General features: G+C 44.1%; 1 protein-coding gene across 1 annotated transcript in view; it reads right to left on the minus strand.

Annotated features, from left to right (window-relative positions):
- The window catches only part of LOC134632895 (formin-2-like), a 78,988-nt gene that overhangs the window by 17,674 nt on the left and 45,676 nt on the right, over positions 1-15,638 (minus strand). Inside the window, exons 11-13 of the mRNA XM_063481760.1 lie at positions 7,364-7,493; positions 6,820-6,966; positions 887-946 (exon numbers count right to left, since the gene is read on the minus strand). Of these exons, the coding sequence (XP_063337830.1) occupies positions 887-946; positions 6,820-6,966; positions 7,364-7,493 (337 nt within the window). The remainder of the gene's footprint in view (positions 1-886; positions 947-6,819; positions 6,967-7,363; positions 7,494-15,638) is intronic.

The following is a 15,638-nucleotide window of genomic DNA, read 5'->3' on the forward strand; positions in this document are numbered from 1 at the left end:
TCATTAAATTGTTTAAATATGTTTAAATATTAAAAATGTTAAAATACATGTTAATATGTAAATGGTTAAATAATGCCTGATAATGGTAAAAGTATTTAGAAAAGTCTTCAAATTCCTTTTAAATGAAGCACAATGTGTTAAATACGTTTAAACGAGCATTTGCATTAAATATGGTCATTTTTACAAGTATCCTGTTTTATCGTGAAGAGCTAATGATTGTATGACAAAGTGAGCATGGTTGTGATCGGTAGCTGGGCTGAGAGAAGCTGCAATGGAAAGTATGTGAAGTTTGTGCAAATTTGTGCGGACTATATGCTCAACAGTCTTTGTCAAAAAACTCCTTTTGCAAACTGCCTGTGAGCCGGGGACATTTTTCTCGAAATCCACTGCGCATGTTTACTTTTGTTTAAGCGTCAAGAGCCTGAGCTGTTTTGGAGATGTCCACTGATCACTTTGCATTCCTTCACACATAACTGTTTCCCATGTTTCCAAAGGGTGGAGAACATGTTTTCTGTACGGATTAGAGAAAATAAAAAATAAATTCAAACTTAAATTCAAAAAGCTCATAATGTACACCTCTCCCTTTCATTATATCCTGTATAGTGGGACAAATGTTACCATTTACATCATTAATCAAGCAAAATGCACAGACCATTAGAATCAAGAAGAAAAATGTTAACACTTGTTTGTCAACGTGATTAAAGATGTATGCTGTTCAATCATTCCATCCCACAAAAAGAACAGTTCAATGAAATCATTAAAAGAAGCAGAATTCATGCCCATGATGAGTTTATGTGAACATCTGACCACAACTACGTGTGTCAGAATCGACAGCACAAATCAGTCAGTCTTGACAGGAGAAGGAACAGAATGTGTGAAAATTTACCTCATCAAAGTGTCGGAGGTAATATGCAACAATGTAAGACAGAAGACTTTTCATGCCGTCCTGTATGCGGAAAGAACACACATAAATTTAGAGGAGTGAAGATGGCAATCAAACAGCATCATTATACAATTTTCCATTAATACACTAGTCATAACTACATGGCTATAGAAAGAGTGAGCAGGAAAAAAAGACACAACAGAAACCAAGACATGCAAGAGTAGAGACTCCAATCTACAATCATGTCTTGCACATCAAAATTGTCAATAAAAGTATGTCCTAAAAGTCTGCTGAAGTTCTCATTATCATGATTAACTCCTGTCAATATTTTATTGCTTTTTTTTGTTTTTTAAACACCATTTCAAGTGTCTTTCCATACTCTAAGGATCATTCTTGTGACCAAAATTGCCCTCACTTTCATTGCCACAAAACTGTATTTGGATGCAGTGGGAAAGACTGATTGGTCTCTAAGTAAACATAACCTTGGTGATATTGTTATTTCAAACATAACAATTTACCTATCTAAATGTAGAGCTTTTTTTTTTTGAAAAAGCTAAACCTGCTTACATTCTTGAATAGCATTTGTATATGTTCCTGTACCTGATTTACACTGCTCCTATAAAATTTAGAAGGGGTAAAATAAATCCTATGTATTAATTTAAATTATATGAATTTTTGCTGGGCTTTTTGTGCATTTATCAGGATTTGAGAGTATTCTAGACTACTCCTTCTGTTTTATATCAAAGCCTAAGTCCGTTTGTTAAATGATCCTCAGGTTGTTAAAGCAATTCTTTGCTAAGTATTTTATAAAACACAGCTGCCTTATACTTCATGTAAGAAAGATCCAGAAAGTCCCTCACTGGGGACTTTAAATTGGCTTTTAATATTTTAATTTCAAATATCTACAAATATCAGTTGTAGATATTTCAAAAACATCCAAATACTTCCAAAACATAACGACTCAAAGGTCCAATTTTATGCTTGCCCCTCTTTCAAGCTATTATATCCAATACAACCCTCATCTGTACAACAGGACTGCTAAAGAAAAAATCTTCTCTATTAGTAACTGTGTCATGTAAGAGAACACCCCAAAATTTAAACAGGCTTACTAATTCCTTTTCAATTTTGATCCAGCTTAATTTAGAATAATATCCTCTACCATGTTTAGACCCATTCCTCTTGACCTGTGGGAGTATTTATACAGGCAACATCACTGAGACATAGTTGAACTGGGAAGCGGCTACCATTTTAATCACAGTAATTTTTTCCACAAAATAAAATTCCATTTTTCCTTAATAACCTAGATTTATTTATTTATTTATTTGAGTAGGTTTTATACTTGAGGTACTAATTTTTCCAAATCCAGGTTTAAAAGAATCCCTAAGTATTTCAAAGCTGAAGATAACCAGTTGAAACTTAATAGAGCAACATTTTTACAGGAGCGTGACACTGATATAGGCATACATTTAGATTTGCGCCAGTTATTTTACAGTTAAGATCCTAAATGCATTCAATCGAAGACAACAAAAGGATTCCAGTGCAGGATTTAGGAGATGAAATGTAAAGTCAAAGGGTATATTTATTAAAGAACTCCTCATCAAAGAAATTGCAAAACAAAGGTGTCAGCTGAGCTGAACAATTCAAGATTAGAGAGACCATGGAAGTAAAAAACTCAATATAAACTCATGAGACTTCCAAAATAAAACAGGAACTAACGCACACTGAGAGTCAGACTAAAACATGCAAACTTGACAAAGACAGATTATAAACAAACAAGGAGACAAGATGGAAGGAATACAACAGGGACAGAACACAGAGACCAGATGAATAGAGATAAACTAGAATGTAACACACTACAAACAATGGAAAATAACTTAACAACTACTAACATACAAAAGAGTCCAAACTGAAACAAGTGATCCTCAAAACATAGTTGGCCTAAGAAGAATGGCTCTACTTCTTTTTTGTTCCGAGTTCCAGAGGATATACACTGCTCAAAAAAATTAAATTAACACTTTGAAACAAATCAGAACTCAGTGGGAAAACATCATGCTGGATATCTACAGTGAAATGGACTAGGTATAAGATGCCACATTGTGTGATGGAAAGGAAATGTATCAACCTACATAGAGGTGAATTCAAAGGCAAATCAAAGTGAAAAAATGATGGTGCAGGCTAGTCCATAAAATTAAAAATGAACTCGTATTTGTATAGCCCTCAGTTTCTTGTGTTCATGCCTAAAAAAGTTGGAGCTTGCTTCTAATGAGACAAGAGATTGTGTCCTGGGGGATCTCTTTCCAGATCTAGAAATGCCTCCCAGAGAGCATGTAGCTGGATCATGTCACTACTGCTAGGTGAATGAAGTGTCACTGCTTGATGCTTTTCGCATGCCCTGGGTCAACAAGCTCTTGGACCGGTTAGCAGTGCTCATTTTTCCACAACACTGGATTTAACCAAGGGCTTACTGGCAGATTTCCTTGTCTGTGGGTTCAAGGAAAAAACATCCTTCTCCACTCTGTAGAGTTTGCACCAATTTGTTACACTTCTGTTCAGCTTGTTCAGAGCACCAGCCACCTTCCATCACTTCACTGACTGGGTACCGTGGACGCACAATGCATATGCTGCCGCCTACATGGATGATGTCATCATCCATAAGGACACCTGGGTGGAGCATGTCCGGCAGGTGGCCGTGGTCCAGGCGTTCCTGAGGCATGCGGTACTCATGGCCAAGCCAAAGAAGTGTGATAGAGAGAGGCCTGAGACAGGCCATCCGGTGGGTGGTCAACTCGTTTTATTATTACCTCCTGGGTCGTTCATTTACCCTCTGCTCAGACCACGCCCCGCTGCAGTGGCTCCACCACATGAAGGATACCAATGCCACCCATGGAATCTGGCTTTGCAGCCCTTTAAGTTCAAAGTGATCCACAGGACGGAGGTGAAGGTGGCTGTGGCCGATTTTCTCTCCTGCTCATGCAGGCAGGAGTAGGTTCGGCCGGATAGCTCCCCAGTCTAAGTCGGACGCAGAGGAGAGGTGGTGCAATGGGCTCAAGGGGCATTGCCAGGGAGGCTTTGTTCCAAGATGAGCATAACTTGTAGGGAAAAAAAGAAGCTTAAAACATTGATAAAGTCGGAAATTTTGATGTGGTTTTAAAATCAGATTTGAGTGGGTGATTTTGTGCTTCCAGTTTGTACAAAAAACTTGAATTTTATACCTACTATACTACATAGTAGTAATTTTCACCATTAAAAGCAAATCTTTTGCTACACGATGAGGATGATGATCCATCTTCACATTCATACCAAGTGTACCTTTTAGTTGTAGTACATGTCCTAAAAAATTTCAAACCATTGGGAAAAAAATACATGGAAGAAATCCCAAGAAGTTGATTCTGTTCATCTGGACGTAGCATTTTCAGTGGGAGAAATGTTTTGTCGCTCATCCAGTTGACGTCTTCAGTCTTGGGTGACAGCAGGTTTCCCCAGCCTTTTACAACAGTACATTTGCATAATGAAGGAAACTAGCATCACTGGCGAAGCCAGAACAATGGGCTGTGAGGTCAGTGTCTTGATCATTGTTATGCAAATTGTCATAACCATTGATCAATAACCACTAATCAATGACCACTGATCAATGGCTATGAGTGCCATTTACAGGGACTCGGGGAATGGCTGCCATCACAGCATTGTAAGATGGTGAAAGATGTACAATGAGGTCCCCTCCTCGATTAAGAGACAGACCATCATCTTTGCCTTTTCACGTAAATGGCCACCTTGACTCCGCGCTCAAACCAGCGTTCCTCCCTGTACAGGATGTCTCCTCATCATTGAAATAGTGCCCACTGGCCTGTAGGTGTAAATACACTGCGGAGTCCTGGCCTGACGAGTTAGCTCTTCTGTGCTGTGCCATCCACTTCGCCAGAGGATGTTTGGTTTCCCCGATGTACAAATCATGGCAATTCTCTTGGCACTTAACAGCGTACATTATATTACTCTAATTGTGCTGGGGGACCGGATCTTTGAGGTGGAACAATTTTTGGTTCAATTCAATTCAATTTTATTTATACAGCGCCTCACAGCACTTTATATTGTAAAGTAGACCCTGCAATAATACATAGAGAGAAAAACCCAACAATCATGTGACTCCCTATGAGCAATCACTTTGACGACAGTGGGAAGGAAAAACTCCCTTTTAACAGGAAAACCTCCAGCAGAACCAGGCTCAGGGATGGGCGGCCATCTGCTGCGACCGGTTGGGGTGAGAGAAGGATGATAATGTTGTCATTAATAAGCAATGCGCGTGCCTTCCTCTCTTCCATCCTGATGTTGGGGGCTTTTCATTTTTGAGACAGGCCAAAACTCTCTTTCCACGTGTGCAATGTTGTTGTTAAGAATTGCTGTTTTTGTGGCTGTGATCAGTTCCACTAGTGGGAATTGTGGCATCACAGCAAAGTTCAAAGCTTTCGCAAGGATGTTTTTCTCTGCTTGGGTGAGTTGTCTTTCTGACAAATTTTTCACCCACCTCTCCTCATCCTTAGTGTGGCATCCTTCTTTCTTCTGGCCACTGGGGACACTGTCTGTATTTTGCTGGTGTTTCTGATGTACAACAAGTAAGTCAACCTTCCTTTGTTGCCTAGTCCTAGACTTTTCATGTCTAGGGCTTTCATCACGAGCCTTCTCAGTGAACTCAAACACCTTTTGAAGAGTATTCACATCTAGAGCACCGTAAGTCTCTGTCGCATCCACTCCTCTTTAGATTTTGGCACATTGATAGTAAAATTTGTTCCCCTCATCTGTTCATTGAGCAGCTAGTTCTGTGCCTTCAGAAGGATTTGTGTTGCTCGGAGACCCTTAACTGAAGAGCCTGTTTGTAGGTTTTTAGGAGTAATCCTGTTTTGTCTGTATCTGAGGATGAGAACTATGCAGCACAGCACAGGTCTATTTTCTTATTAACTAGCAAACACCATCAACAGCACACACAGAGCAATGAGCACAACATTAAAACCTCACTGAAGAATTGAAGTATAATTATCATTTATTTTTTCTGTGTAGTTTTAATTACTAGAATATTACTTACTTCATGAAGTCTGTAATGGATGAATGGACATTAGTTACAATTGAACAAAACAAGTGTTTACCATGTTATAATGTGTTTTTACGTAGTGAAAAAACCTCATAACAGAGATGTTTGTATTTGTGAAAGTCAGTGGTTAAATAAATAAATAAATCACAATCGTCTCCAGCGCTAGTAGCGCTGGTACTCTTTTTTTGACTGGACAAAGACAAGTGAGGAAATATAACTGTGTGTGACTGTATTACTTTAATGTACTCTGAACCAAAGCTGTTCATGCATCTGCCCGGTCATGTAACTGAAGATATTCACCAGTATTTATGACGATGAAACACAACTGTCATTTGTTCACACTGTTGCTAAAATCTTAGTTTTAAATCAAACAAAGCACAATTTAAAATTCTATTAATGTTCAGCTTATGACTTGGATATATTTAATTTAATATGTCAAGAAGAATAGTGATTTCTGTCAGTGCCTTTGGTGCCAGTGCTTTTCTGGAGCACTCAGAGCACTTATTCACCCATTCACACACATTCATACTGCATCAAAGAGCACCTTGGTGTTGCAGATTGGACCAGCCAGAGATCAAACGACCAACCTTCCAATCAGTATACGACCTCCTGATTACCTCCTGAGCTAATGCCACACGACTCAATGAATATTAACTTTTATTCAGTAAGGTGTAGTTCATTACCTCATAATGGACTACACACATAACATTTAAGTAAGCTTCTATTAAACTGCATTGCTGAATACTGTGAATATATTACATTTAAAAGGCATGGATGCAATCTGCAGGACCAAGACTCTTTATTTTAGGATACAGGGACAAAATTATACTTTGTTTTCAGCATTCTGGTTACTTACACTGCTTTTTACATCTTTAAGTTTGGGCAGGATGTCAAGGCTGAAACCATCAGCTTGGCCTCTGGTTCGATTGCCACCATTCATAAAGTTACCAAAGGCCAGAATCAGACCTAGAATCTTCTTCACTGTTTCACTGTCCTGTATTACCTGTAAAACAAGATCAAACAGACAGAAAGAAGAAATCATGTGACTGTACTGATTATACATTAGGTAGAATTATTACTTAAGTTCTTTTCACAACTTTGAAAGCATTTATTCAACAAGAAACACTTTTCAGGCTTTTACGCTGCACTGCTTTTCATATACGCGCTGCCCTGCACGCTGAAAGTTGTTCTGTTTAAGTTTCCTCATTTCTGACTTTATGCTAATAATGAAAACACCTTTTCATGAATGTGTATTATTCATTATCCTGAAACAAATGATTCATAACCAGATCTAATAGCCCTGTTCTTAAACTATATAAATCTATGGGTATATACATTCAAAGATTTGGACATACATGGGTATGCAGTTATTGTGCTCTGCTCTTCACAGTTTGACTCACCTTGCATACCCTCTGCAGTGTGTCCAGTTTTCTTGTGATAGATGACATGCACTCACAAAAGCTGGACTGGAAAAGGATGCAGAAAACTCTACTGTTGAAATTTGGGATCAAGGAGAGCTGGTAGAGAAATCTTTAATGCAGAAGAAACAGAAAGAGCATAGCATTAGGGGTGGGTTTTGATGATCGATTTATCGATTAAAATTGATTCTGGCTTGGATAACGTGATATCGATTCATTAAAACCCCGAATCAATTTTTAAATATAAATTTATTTTGCCCGAAACGCCAGAATCTCAGTTTAAACCTCACCAAAATTTCTACAACCACCAAACAGCTAAAACATTATATAAGAGCAGGTACACGGATTCTGCACAAAGAGGTAAACACAAAACGCGGACCCAACGCATCCGAATCAGTGAGATGTCGCCTTTCTCACCCGACGGCATGTATGCGGACACGGACGCGCCATTGGGGCTGAAAGCCGACAGCTCACTGATTTTGAAGCGTCGGCAGGCGCTTTGTGTTTACATCCTTTTTGCGTTAGATTCTGAAGCTGCAGGTTTTATCTCTCTCCAAACAATATTGACTTAACCAGCAGCCAAAGACAATCCAAACTATGCTTCACATTTCGCTTCATATAAACATCGTCACGAATTTCCTTTTACTTTTGCTGTTTTGCTTCCACCACGATAAAATCACACTTCATGTAGAGCTCTCTCTCCCTCTCTCTCTTTCTCTCTTTTAGGAATAGTTTCCCATCTAAAAATCTCTGTTTTTTGCATTATTCGCTTACTTATTATCCACCAGCCGCTGTTTTTTTTTTTAACTTACTTCCGACAAGAAAGCCTAATTTCTGCTGTTCAATACTGAACAAATGTAAACAAATTATGCAAAATTGCAAAATGCTTAGCTGTGTCTCTAATCAAACCTCTGTAACTTTGCTCTGCTTCACTTCGTTTTTGACTGCAAATATTTTTAGGGTCATCTGCTATAAAAACCCAGACCAGGAAAGTCGCCTTCATGTTTTTCTGTGTTTTATCCTCAGCTACTTTGACACAAAGGAATCTGCTGTGATGCTTACACCTTTGATAAAGTCTCACAAGTGTCAGCTTTCTTTTTATAGATATAAAAATATCGCTATGTACTGATAAGTGATCAAAATTATAATATTTCTGACTGTCTGAGGCAACATTTCCCCGATTCAAATCGAATCGAATTGAACCGAATCGTGGATCGAATCGATTCGGGACCTTGTGAATCGGAATTGAATCGATTCTAGAAATCAGTGACGATACCCAGCCCTACATAGCATTTACCTATATAGTTACTTGTAAACTTGGTCCAACCCTGCCCTTATAAACTAACAAGTGAGAATATTTAATATTTAATTTGTCTAAGAATCTTGTGTTTGAGATGCGTATCAGTGTTTTAGTTTTGCAGGTAAAGCAGAGGATTCAGTGCTGAGAGTTCTTAAATTATGTACACAACTTTGGAAGTCTTGTGTATCCTGCGCTGTTTCAGATTATCTGGCTGGCATTTAAGGATTCAGCAAATAATAACAATAATATCTATCAATTCAATTCAATTCCACACATTCTCTTTCACTTATCCTTAACCGGGTTGCAGGGGGGCTGGAGCCTATCAGAGCTGTCACAGAGCGAGAGGTGGGGTGCACCCTGGACAGGTCACCAGTCTGTCACAGGGATAACACAGAGACAGACAATCACTCACACTCACATTCACACCTATGGGAAATTTAGAATCACCAGTTAACGGGGCTTCCGGTGACGCCATGATCTAGTCAAGCAGCATAAGGCACGAGCTCCGTCCAGATTAATACATTACTCCTAACTACAGTTTTTAAAACTCTGCAACTTCCATTCTAACCAACATGGCATCGTCCCTGAGAGGCAAGGGACCGAGCAAACAGGATCAAAATAAAGATAAAGGCGAGCATTTGAAGCAACTAACTTTGTCCTCAAATGCAGATGCTAATGCTACTGCTAGCACTCCTGATGCAGATATGAGGATACTAGCAGAACTAGAGAAGATAAGAAAAGATAACAAAGACGGGCATATGGAAACACAGCAAGCTCTGACAAGACTGGAGGTGTCTTTCAAGAATCTGAGAGAAGATATCACAAAGCTGGAAAACAGAACAACGGAGATGGAGGGGCGTATCGGTGACAACAAAGAAAACATCAGAGCCAGTTGTGTGTTGCCAGCAAAACAGACTGTTCAAGGATGGTGGTGAGAAGACGTTCTCAAGTTTGACGGAAGCCCTGCCGACACTTCAAGAGCTGGGGATACAAGTGCATGTAAACGGAGCTATCCCGTTGCCGATGGTCCGCTGAGGGAACTAGGGCAGGTATGACCCTCTCCCTTGCCGAAATGAAAACTTTTTTTATGGAGGACTGAGATATTACTCCCGCCGAGTTCATTTTAGTTTTTCTTGGACATAAATGTTAGGAAAAGGTAACAAAATTTTGCTTGTTCAATGGATGGGATGCGCACACACGAGTGGATACCAACTTCCCCATTTATATGGTCGCAATGAGTCGCTCTGCGAGTGGGCAACAGCGACGACGTAACACATTGTGTTTTCCACCCTCGGAGGGCTCGTCACCACCCTCCGCCCAGGATACACTGGGGACTGGATTACTCAGGTTGTTATTAATCCAGTCGGGTACGTGGAAGCTACTGTTCTTAATGTTCTTTGTTTACTTCTGAATGTTTTTGTTTATTTTGGCCTGAGACCAATTGTGGACCACTATTTCATTGAGTATAATAATTTAGTTTTGGCTGTACAGGATCTGAGCCAAAGATATGAAGGATCTAATTTGTGTCTCGTATAACGCAAAAGGCTTGAATAGTCCAGTTAAAAGGAAAAAGGTGCTGAACCAACTGAAAAATTTTAAGTACTCCATAGCAATGCTCCAGGAGACTCACCTCTCTGAAAAGGAACATAGGAAGTTGAGGAGAGAGTGGGTTGAACAACAATATAGCTCTACTTATCAGGATGGGAGAAAAAGAGGAGTTGCAATTCTTGTTAACCGGTCAACATATTTCCACCATGAAAAAACATTTGCGGATAGGGAGGGGCGCTATGTAATGGTGATTGGCTCTGTAGGGGGGTCTAAAATTACTTTACTAAATTTATATGCACCAAACGAGGACTGTCCACAATTCTTCAAGAATATTGCATCATTAACAGCAGAAAAATCTGAAGGAATGATCTTGGTGGGAGGTGATTTCAACTGTACTTTGAAAGCAGCTGTCGACAGACTCCCGGCACACAATGGCTACAAATCCAAAAAATCTTGTAGTTTAAATACAATGATTAAGGAACCGGGCCTAGTGGATGTGTGGCGCCAGTTGCACCCCCAAGGAAAAGATTTTACTGTGGTGGACCACTAGAGGGCTCCACTCACACCCAGTGTTGAGGAAGTGTGTTCCTCTGTTTTGTGGCGCGATATGTTCAGTTGATGTTGGAGACGAATAAAGAAGGAGTGAGAACTGAGAGCTCTGTGTCATTGATGCTTACCTCCACATTGGTGACCCCTGACTCGAGCATGCAACGGGCCGCAGATAACGCAGACTCCGCTATGGAGGCATCAGCGGCCGCCGGACCTCCGCCTCCTGTTGCAGCTACGTTCGCTGTGGCGCTGAAACTGCCGGACTTTTGGCTCCATGACCCCCAGTCGTGGTTCGTACACGTGGAGGCTCAGTTCGCCCTTCGCGGCATCTCGGCTGACGACACGAAGTATCTCCATGTGGTGGCCTCGCTCGACCCGCTGGCCACCCGTCGCGCGATGACGCTCCTCCGGGACCCACCCGCCCAAGGGAAATACGCCGCCCTTAAAGAACTGCTTCTTCGGCGCTATGCCCTCTCCGACGCTGAACGAGCCGAAAAGCTCCTCAACTTGTCAGGCTTGGGTGGCGGTACCGCGCTCGAGCTCATGGAGAACATGCTATCGTTGCTCGGGCCGGATGACGGGGGATTCCTCTTCGCCCACCTCTTCCTCCGCCAGCTACCGGCCGCCGTGAGAGCTGTCCTCGCAAACTCCCCGCTTCTGCCTGCGAAGGATTATCGCTCCCTGGCTGAAGAAGCGGATCGCATTCTCCTGGCTGGCCGCACTTTCAACGTTCACGCCCTCGCTACGGACTCGCCGGCGGCGCCTTCCACTGCTCCACCTGCCTCCCCGGAGCATCCGCCCCCTTGCTGACGGCAGGGATTGCTACACGCCGGCACCGCGGAAAGAACATCTGTTTCTACCATCAGCGTTTTGGCGACAGAGCGCGTCGCTGCCTGCCGCCTTGCGCTTTCACAGCCCAGGGAAACGGACCCGCCAGCGCGCCGTAGCAGCCGCGACCGCTGGCGACACAGAAAGGCTGCTCTTCATAGAGGACTCGCGCTCCGGGAGACGTTTTCTCGTGGACTCCGGCTCCCAGAAGAGCCTCCTTCCCCCTACCGCTGCCGACGGACTAGCAGCGAACTGTGGGCCGCAGCTCATGGCAACTAATGGCTCTCCCATCAAAACGTTTGGGGAAAGGTTGGTGACTGTTTGTTTTCACGGCCGGGATTTCCAGTGGAACTTTGTTGTTGCCGCTAGCTCTGTACCTATTTTAGGTGCTGATTTTCTGTGCGCTCATGGACTGCTTGTCGATGTTGCTAACAGATGTTTAATTGATGCTCTCTCGTTTTCTTCCCTACCGTGTTTTACTCGGGCCGCCGAACCCGTAATTCGGGCTAATGTAGTGACCTCCGGGGATGCTTTTCAGCGTTTGCTTTCAGAGTTTCCATCGCTGTCTGTCCCTGATTTCTCTGGCACGGTAACGAAGCATGGGGTTGAGCATTATATTCCCACGGTCGGGCCCCCGGTGTTCGCGCGCGTCGCCGCGACCCTGCGAAACTGTCCGTCGCTCGGGAAGAGTTTGCTGCCATGGAGCGCCTTGGCATTGTACAGCGTTCAAACAGTGCATGGGCCTCTCCGCTTCACATGGTGCCCAAATCGGACGGTCGGTGGCGGCCGTGCGGAGATTTCCGCCGTTTAAATAATGCCACGGAGAATGACCGTTACCCCATCCCCCACATTCAGGATTTTTCTGCCAATCTCGCCGGAACGTCGATTTTTTCTAAAATTGACTTGGTGCGGGGGTATCACCAAGTTCCCGTGCACGCCGAAGACGTTCCTAAGACCGCTGTCATTACCCCGTTCGGCTTGTTCGAGTTTTTGCGCATGCCATTTGGCGTCTGCCCACCTGTTACAGCCACTCTATGCTGCCTTAAAAGGTAAGACAGCCAAAGATCCGGTTGACTGGCTGCCAGAACGCGTCCATGCGTTTTCCGCAGCCAAGTCTGCGCTGGCTGACGCCGCCCTGCTGGCACACCCGTTTCCGTCGGCGGAGATCGCGTTGACCACCGACGCGTCCGACGTGGCAGTGGGTGGGGTGTTGGAACAGCGGGTTTCAGGTCTCTGGCAACCGCTCGCCTTTTTCAGTCGTACGCTACGGGATGCCGAACGCAAGTACAGTGTTTTTGACAGGGAGTTGCTGGCCCTGCACCTCGCGACACGACATTTTCGTTTTTTCCTCGAGGGTCGCAACTTTACTGCATACGTTGACCACAAACCTTTAACGTTTGCGATGTCCAAGGTCTCTGACCCATGGAGCGCACGCCAGCAGCGCCAGTTGGCGGCCATTTCGGAGATTACCACAGACATTCAGCACGTGGCTGGTAAGTCCAATCACGTCGCTGACCGTCTGTCACATGTGTTGGTTTCTCCGGTGTATGTCGGCGTCGACTACGCTGCTATGGCCGCCGAACAACGTGCTGACCCGGACATCCTGGCCCTTCAGTCAACGAAAACGGGCCTCGTGCTGGAGGACACCCCGGTGTGGGACGGCGGTCCGCGCCTTCTTTGCGACGTTTCCACCGGCCGCCCCCGCCCGGTGGTTCCCCTTTCGTGGCGTCGTCGTGTTTTTGACTCGGTGCATGCCCTCTCTCATCCCGGCGTCCGGGCCTCGGTCAAGCTGGTCAGCGCCAGGTTCGTTTGGCCGGGCCTTCGCAAGACGGTGAAAGAATGGACGGCGGTTTGTATCCCATGCCAACGCTCGAAAATCCACCGGCACACACAGGCACCCCTCGAACCTTTCCGTATCCCCGGTAGGCGTTTCGATCACGTTCATGTGGTTGGTCCCTTGCCGCAGTCACAGGGTTTCACGCACCTTTTGACTGTGGTGGACCGCACGACCAGGTGGCCGGAGGCGGTACCCCTGGCGTCCACGACAGCGGCGACGGTGGCCAGAGCATTCTTGTCGACGTGGGTTTCCCGTTTCGGTCCCCCTGCTGACATTACCTCAGACAGGGGCCCCCAGTTTGTTTCTGAGCTTTGGTCTGCTATGGCTGACGGCCTGGGGGTCAAGGTCCACCGCACCACAGCATACCACCCGCAAGCTAACGGGATGTGCGAACGGTTTCACCGGTCTCTTAAGGCCGCGCTCCGGGCTTCCTTAACAGGTGGCAACTGGGTCGACCGTCTTCCGTGGGTTTTGCTGGGATTGCGTAGCGCGGTTAAAGAAGACCTCGGGGTTTCCCCGGCTGAACTGGTCCTCGGCCAGCCCCTCCGGGTCCCTGGGGAATTCTTGCCTGAGAGCCCTCCCCCATGTTTTGATGCCTCTTTGTTGCCTTTTCGCCCCCCGAGAGACTCATTTCCTGTTCCCGGTCCTGTGCACCACTGCCTGCCTGACACTTTTGTTCCGAGTTCGTTGGACTCTGCTCGTTTCGTTTTCGTCAGGCACGATGCCCATAGGACTCCGCTGCGTCCACCATATGACGGGCCATACAGGGTTCTTAAACCAGGCAGCAAACATTTCATTTTGGACTTTGGCGGTCGGCAGGAGGTTGTCTCTGTTGACAGACTTAAGCCTGCACATGTTATGCAAGAGGATCAGGTGGTCCCGGCCCAGGCCCCTCGCCGCGGCCGCCCACCTGCCACCGGGCTGATGGATTCTGTTTTTTCCCCCAGGAGCGACGCACAATCAACGGAGTCTGAGTCGCCTGCAGCTTTTTCTGACCGCCAGTGCCAGCCTCGCTTCCGGGCTGGGTTGCCCTCTGTCAGTTCCCCACCCCCCCGGTTCAGCCGTTCCGGCCGTTTGCTTAAGCCCCGGGTCCTGGACTAGTTCTGCTGGGTGTTCGGGGGGGGCATGTGTGGTGGACCACTAGAGGGCTCCACTCACACCCAGTGTTGAGGAAGTGTGTTCCTCTGTTTTGTGGCGCGATATGTTCAGTTGATGTTGGAGACGAATAAAGAAGGAGTGAGAACTGAGAGCTCTGTGTCGTTGATGCTTACCTCCACATTACTTTTTATTCACATGTACATCGCAGCCATTCAAGGATAGACATGTTTTTAATGCCTAGGACGGACCTTTATAGGGCTAGACAGTGTAGCATAGAAGCAATCACTCTGATCACGCCCCGATTTGTCTGAAATTAAGAATGAACCCAGATAATCATTTTAAATATTGGAGACCCAATGTATATATCTTGAATAATGAAACAACTCAACAAGAACTTCAAAAGAGTCTGACTGAATATATTCAATTCAATGATAATAAGGAGGTGTCCCCTTCAATCCTGTGGGAGAGTGCCAAAAGTTATTTGAGAGGTAATATTATAGCAGTCTCATCAAGACTGAAAAAAGAGAGATTAGCAGAACAAATAGAACTAGAAAACAAAATTAAGAAATTAGAAAAAGTCTATCAGCTAACTAAAGACACTGGGACTTTGAACTCATTGAAAGAGCAGAGGAAAAAGTTGGATGATTTACTAACATACAAGGCGAAGGGGCAACTACGCTTTGCTAATCAAAAGTACTACCAACACGACAATCGGGCAAGCTGACTCTTGACATTTCAGTTGCGTAAAGAGCAATCAAGTAGGGTTGTTCATAAAATCAAATGTCCAAACTCTGGAAAAATTGTGTGCCAACCTAAGGAAGTTGCAAAAGCATTTTCTCTGTATTATCAGGAATTATATAAAGAAGAAAATGTCCCAAATAAAATTGAAAAGATTGAACAATTTCTTAACCCGATTAATCTTAGTAAACTGTCTCAGGAAGAGGCTGAACTAATAAAAAATCCAATTACCATTGAAGAAATAAAAAAATAGTACTGGAAAACTGAAAAACAATAAGTCTTCCGGAGTGGATGGCCTGCCTGGGGAGTATTACAAATTTTTTGAAAAAGAGCTAACACCATTGTTATGCAAAGTTTAT

This window comes from Pelmatolapia mariae, linkage group LG8 (assembly GCF_036321145.2).
Source record: "Pelmatolapia mariae isolate MD_Pm_ZW linkage group LG8, Pm_UMD_F_2, whole genome shotgun sequence".
Lineage (NCBI taxonomy): Eukaryota > Metazoa > Chordata > Actinopteri > Cichliformes > Cichlidae > Pelmatolapia > Pelmatolapia mariae.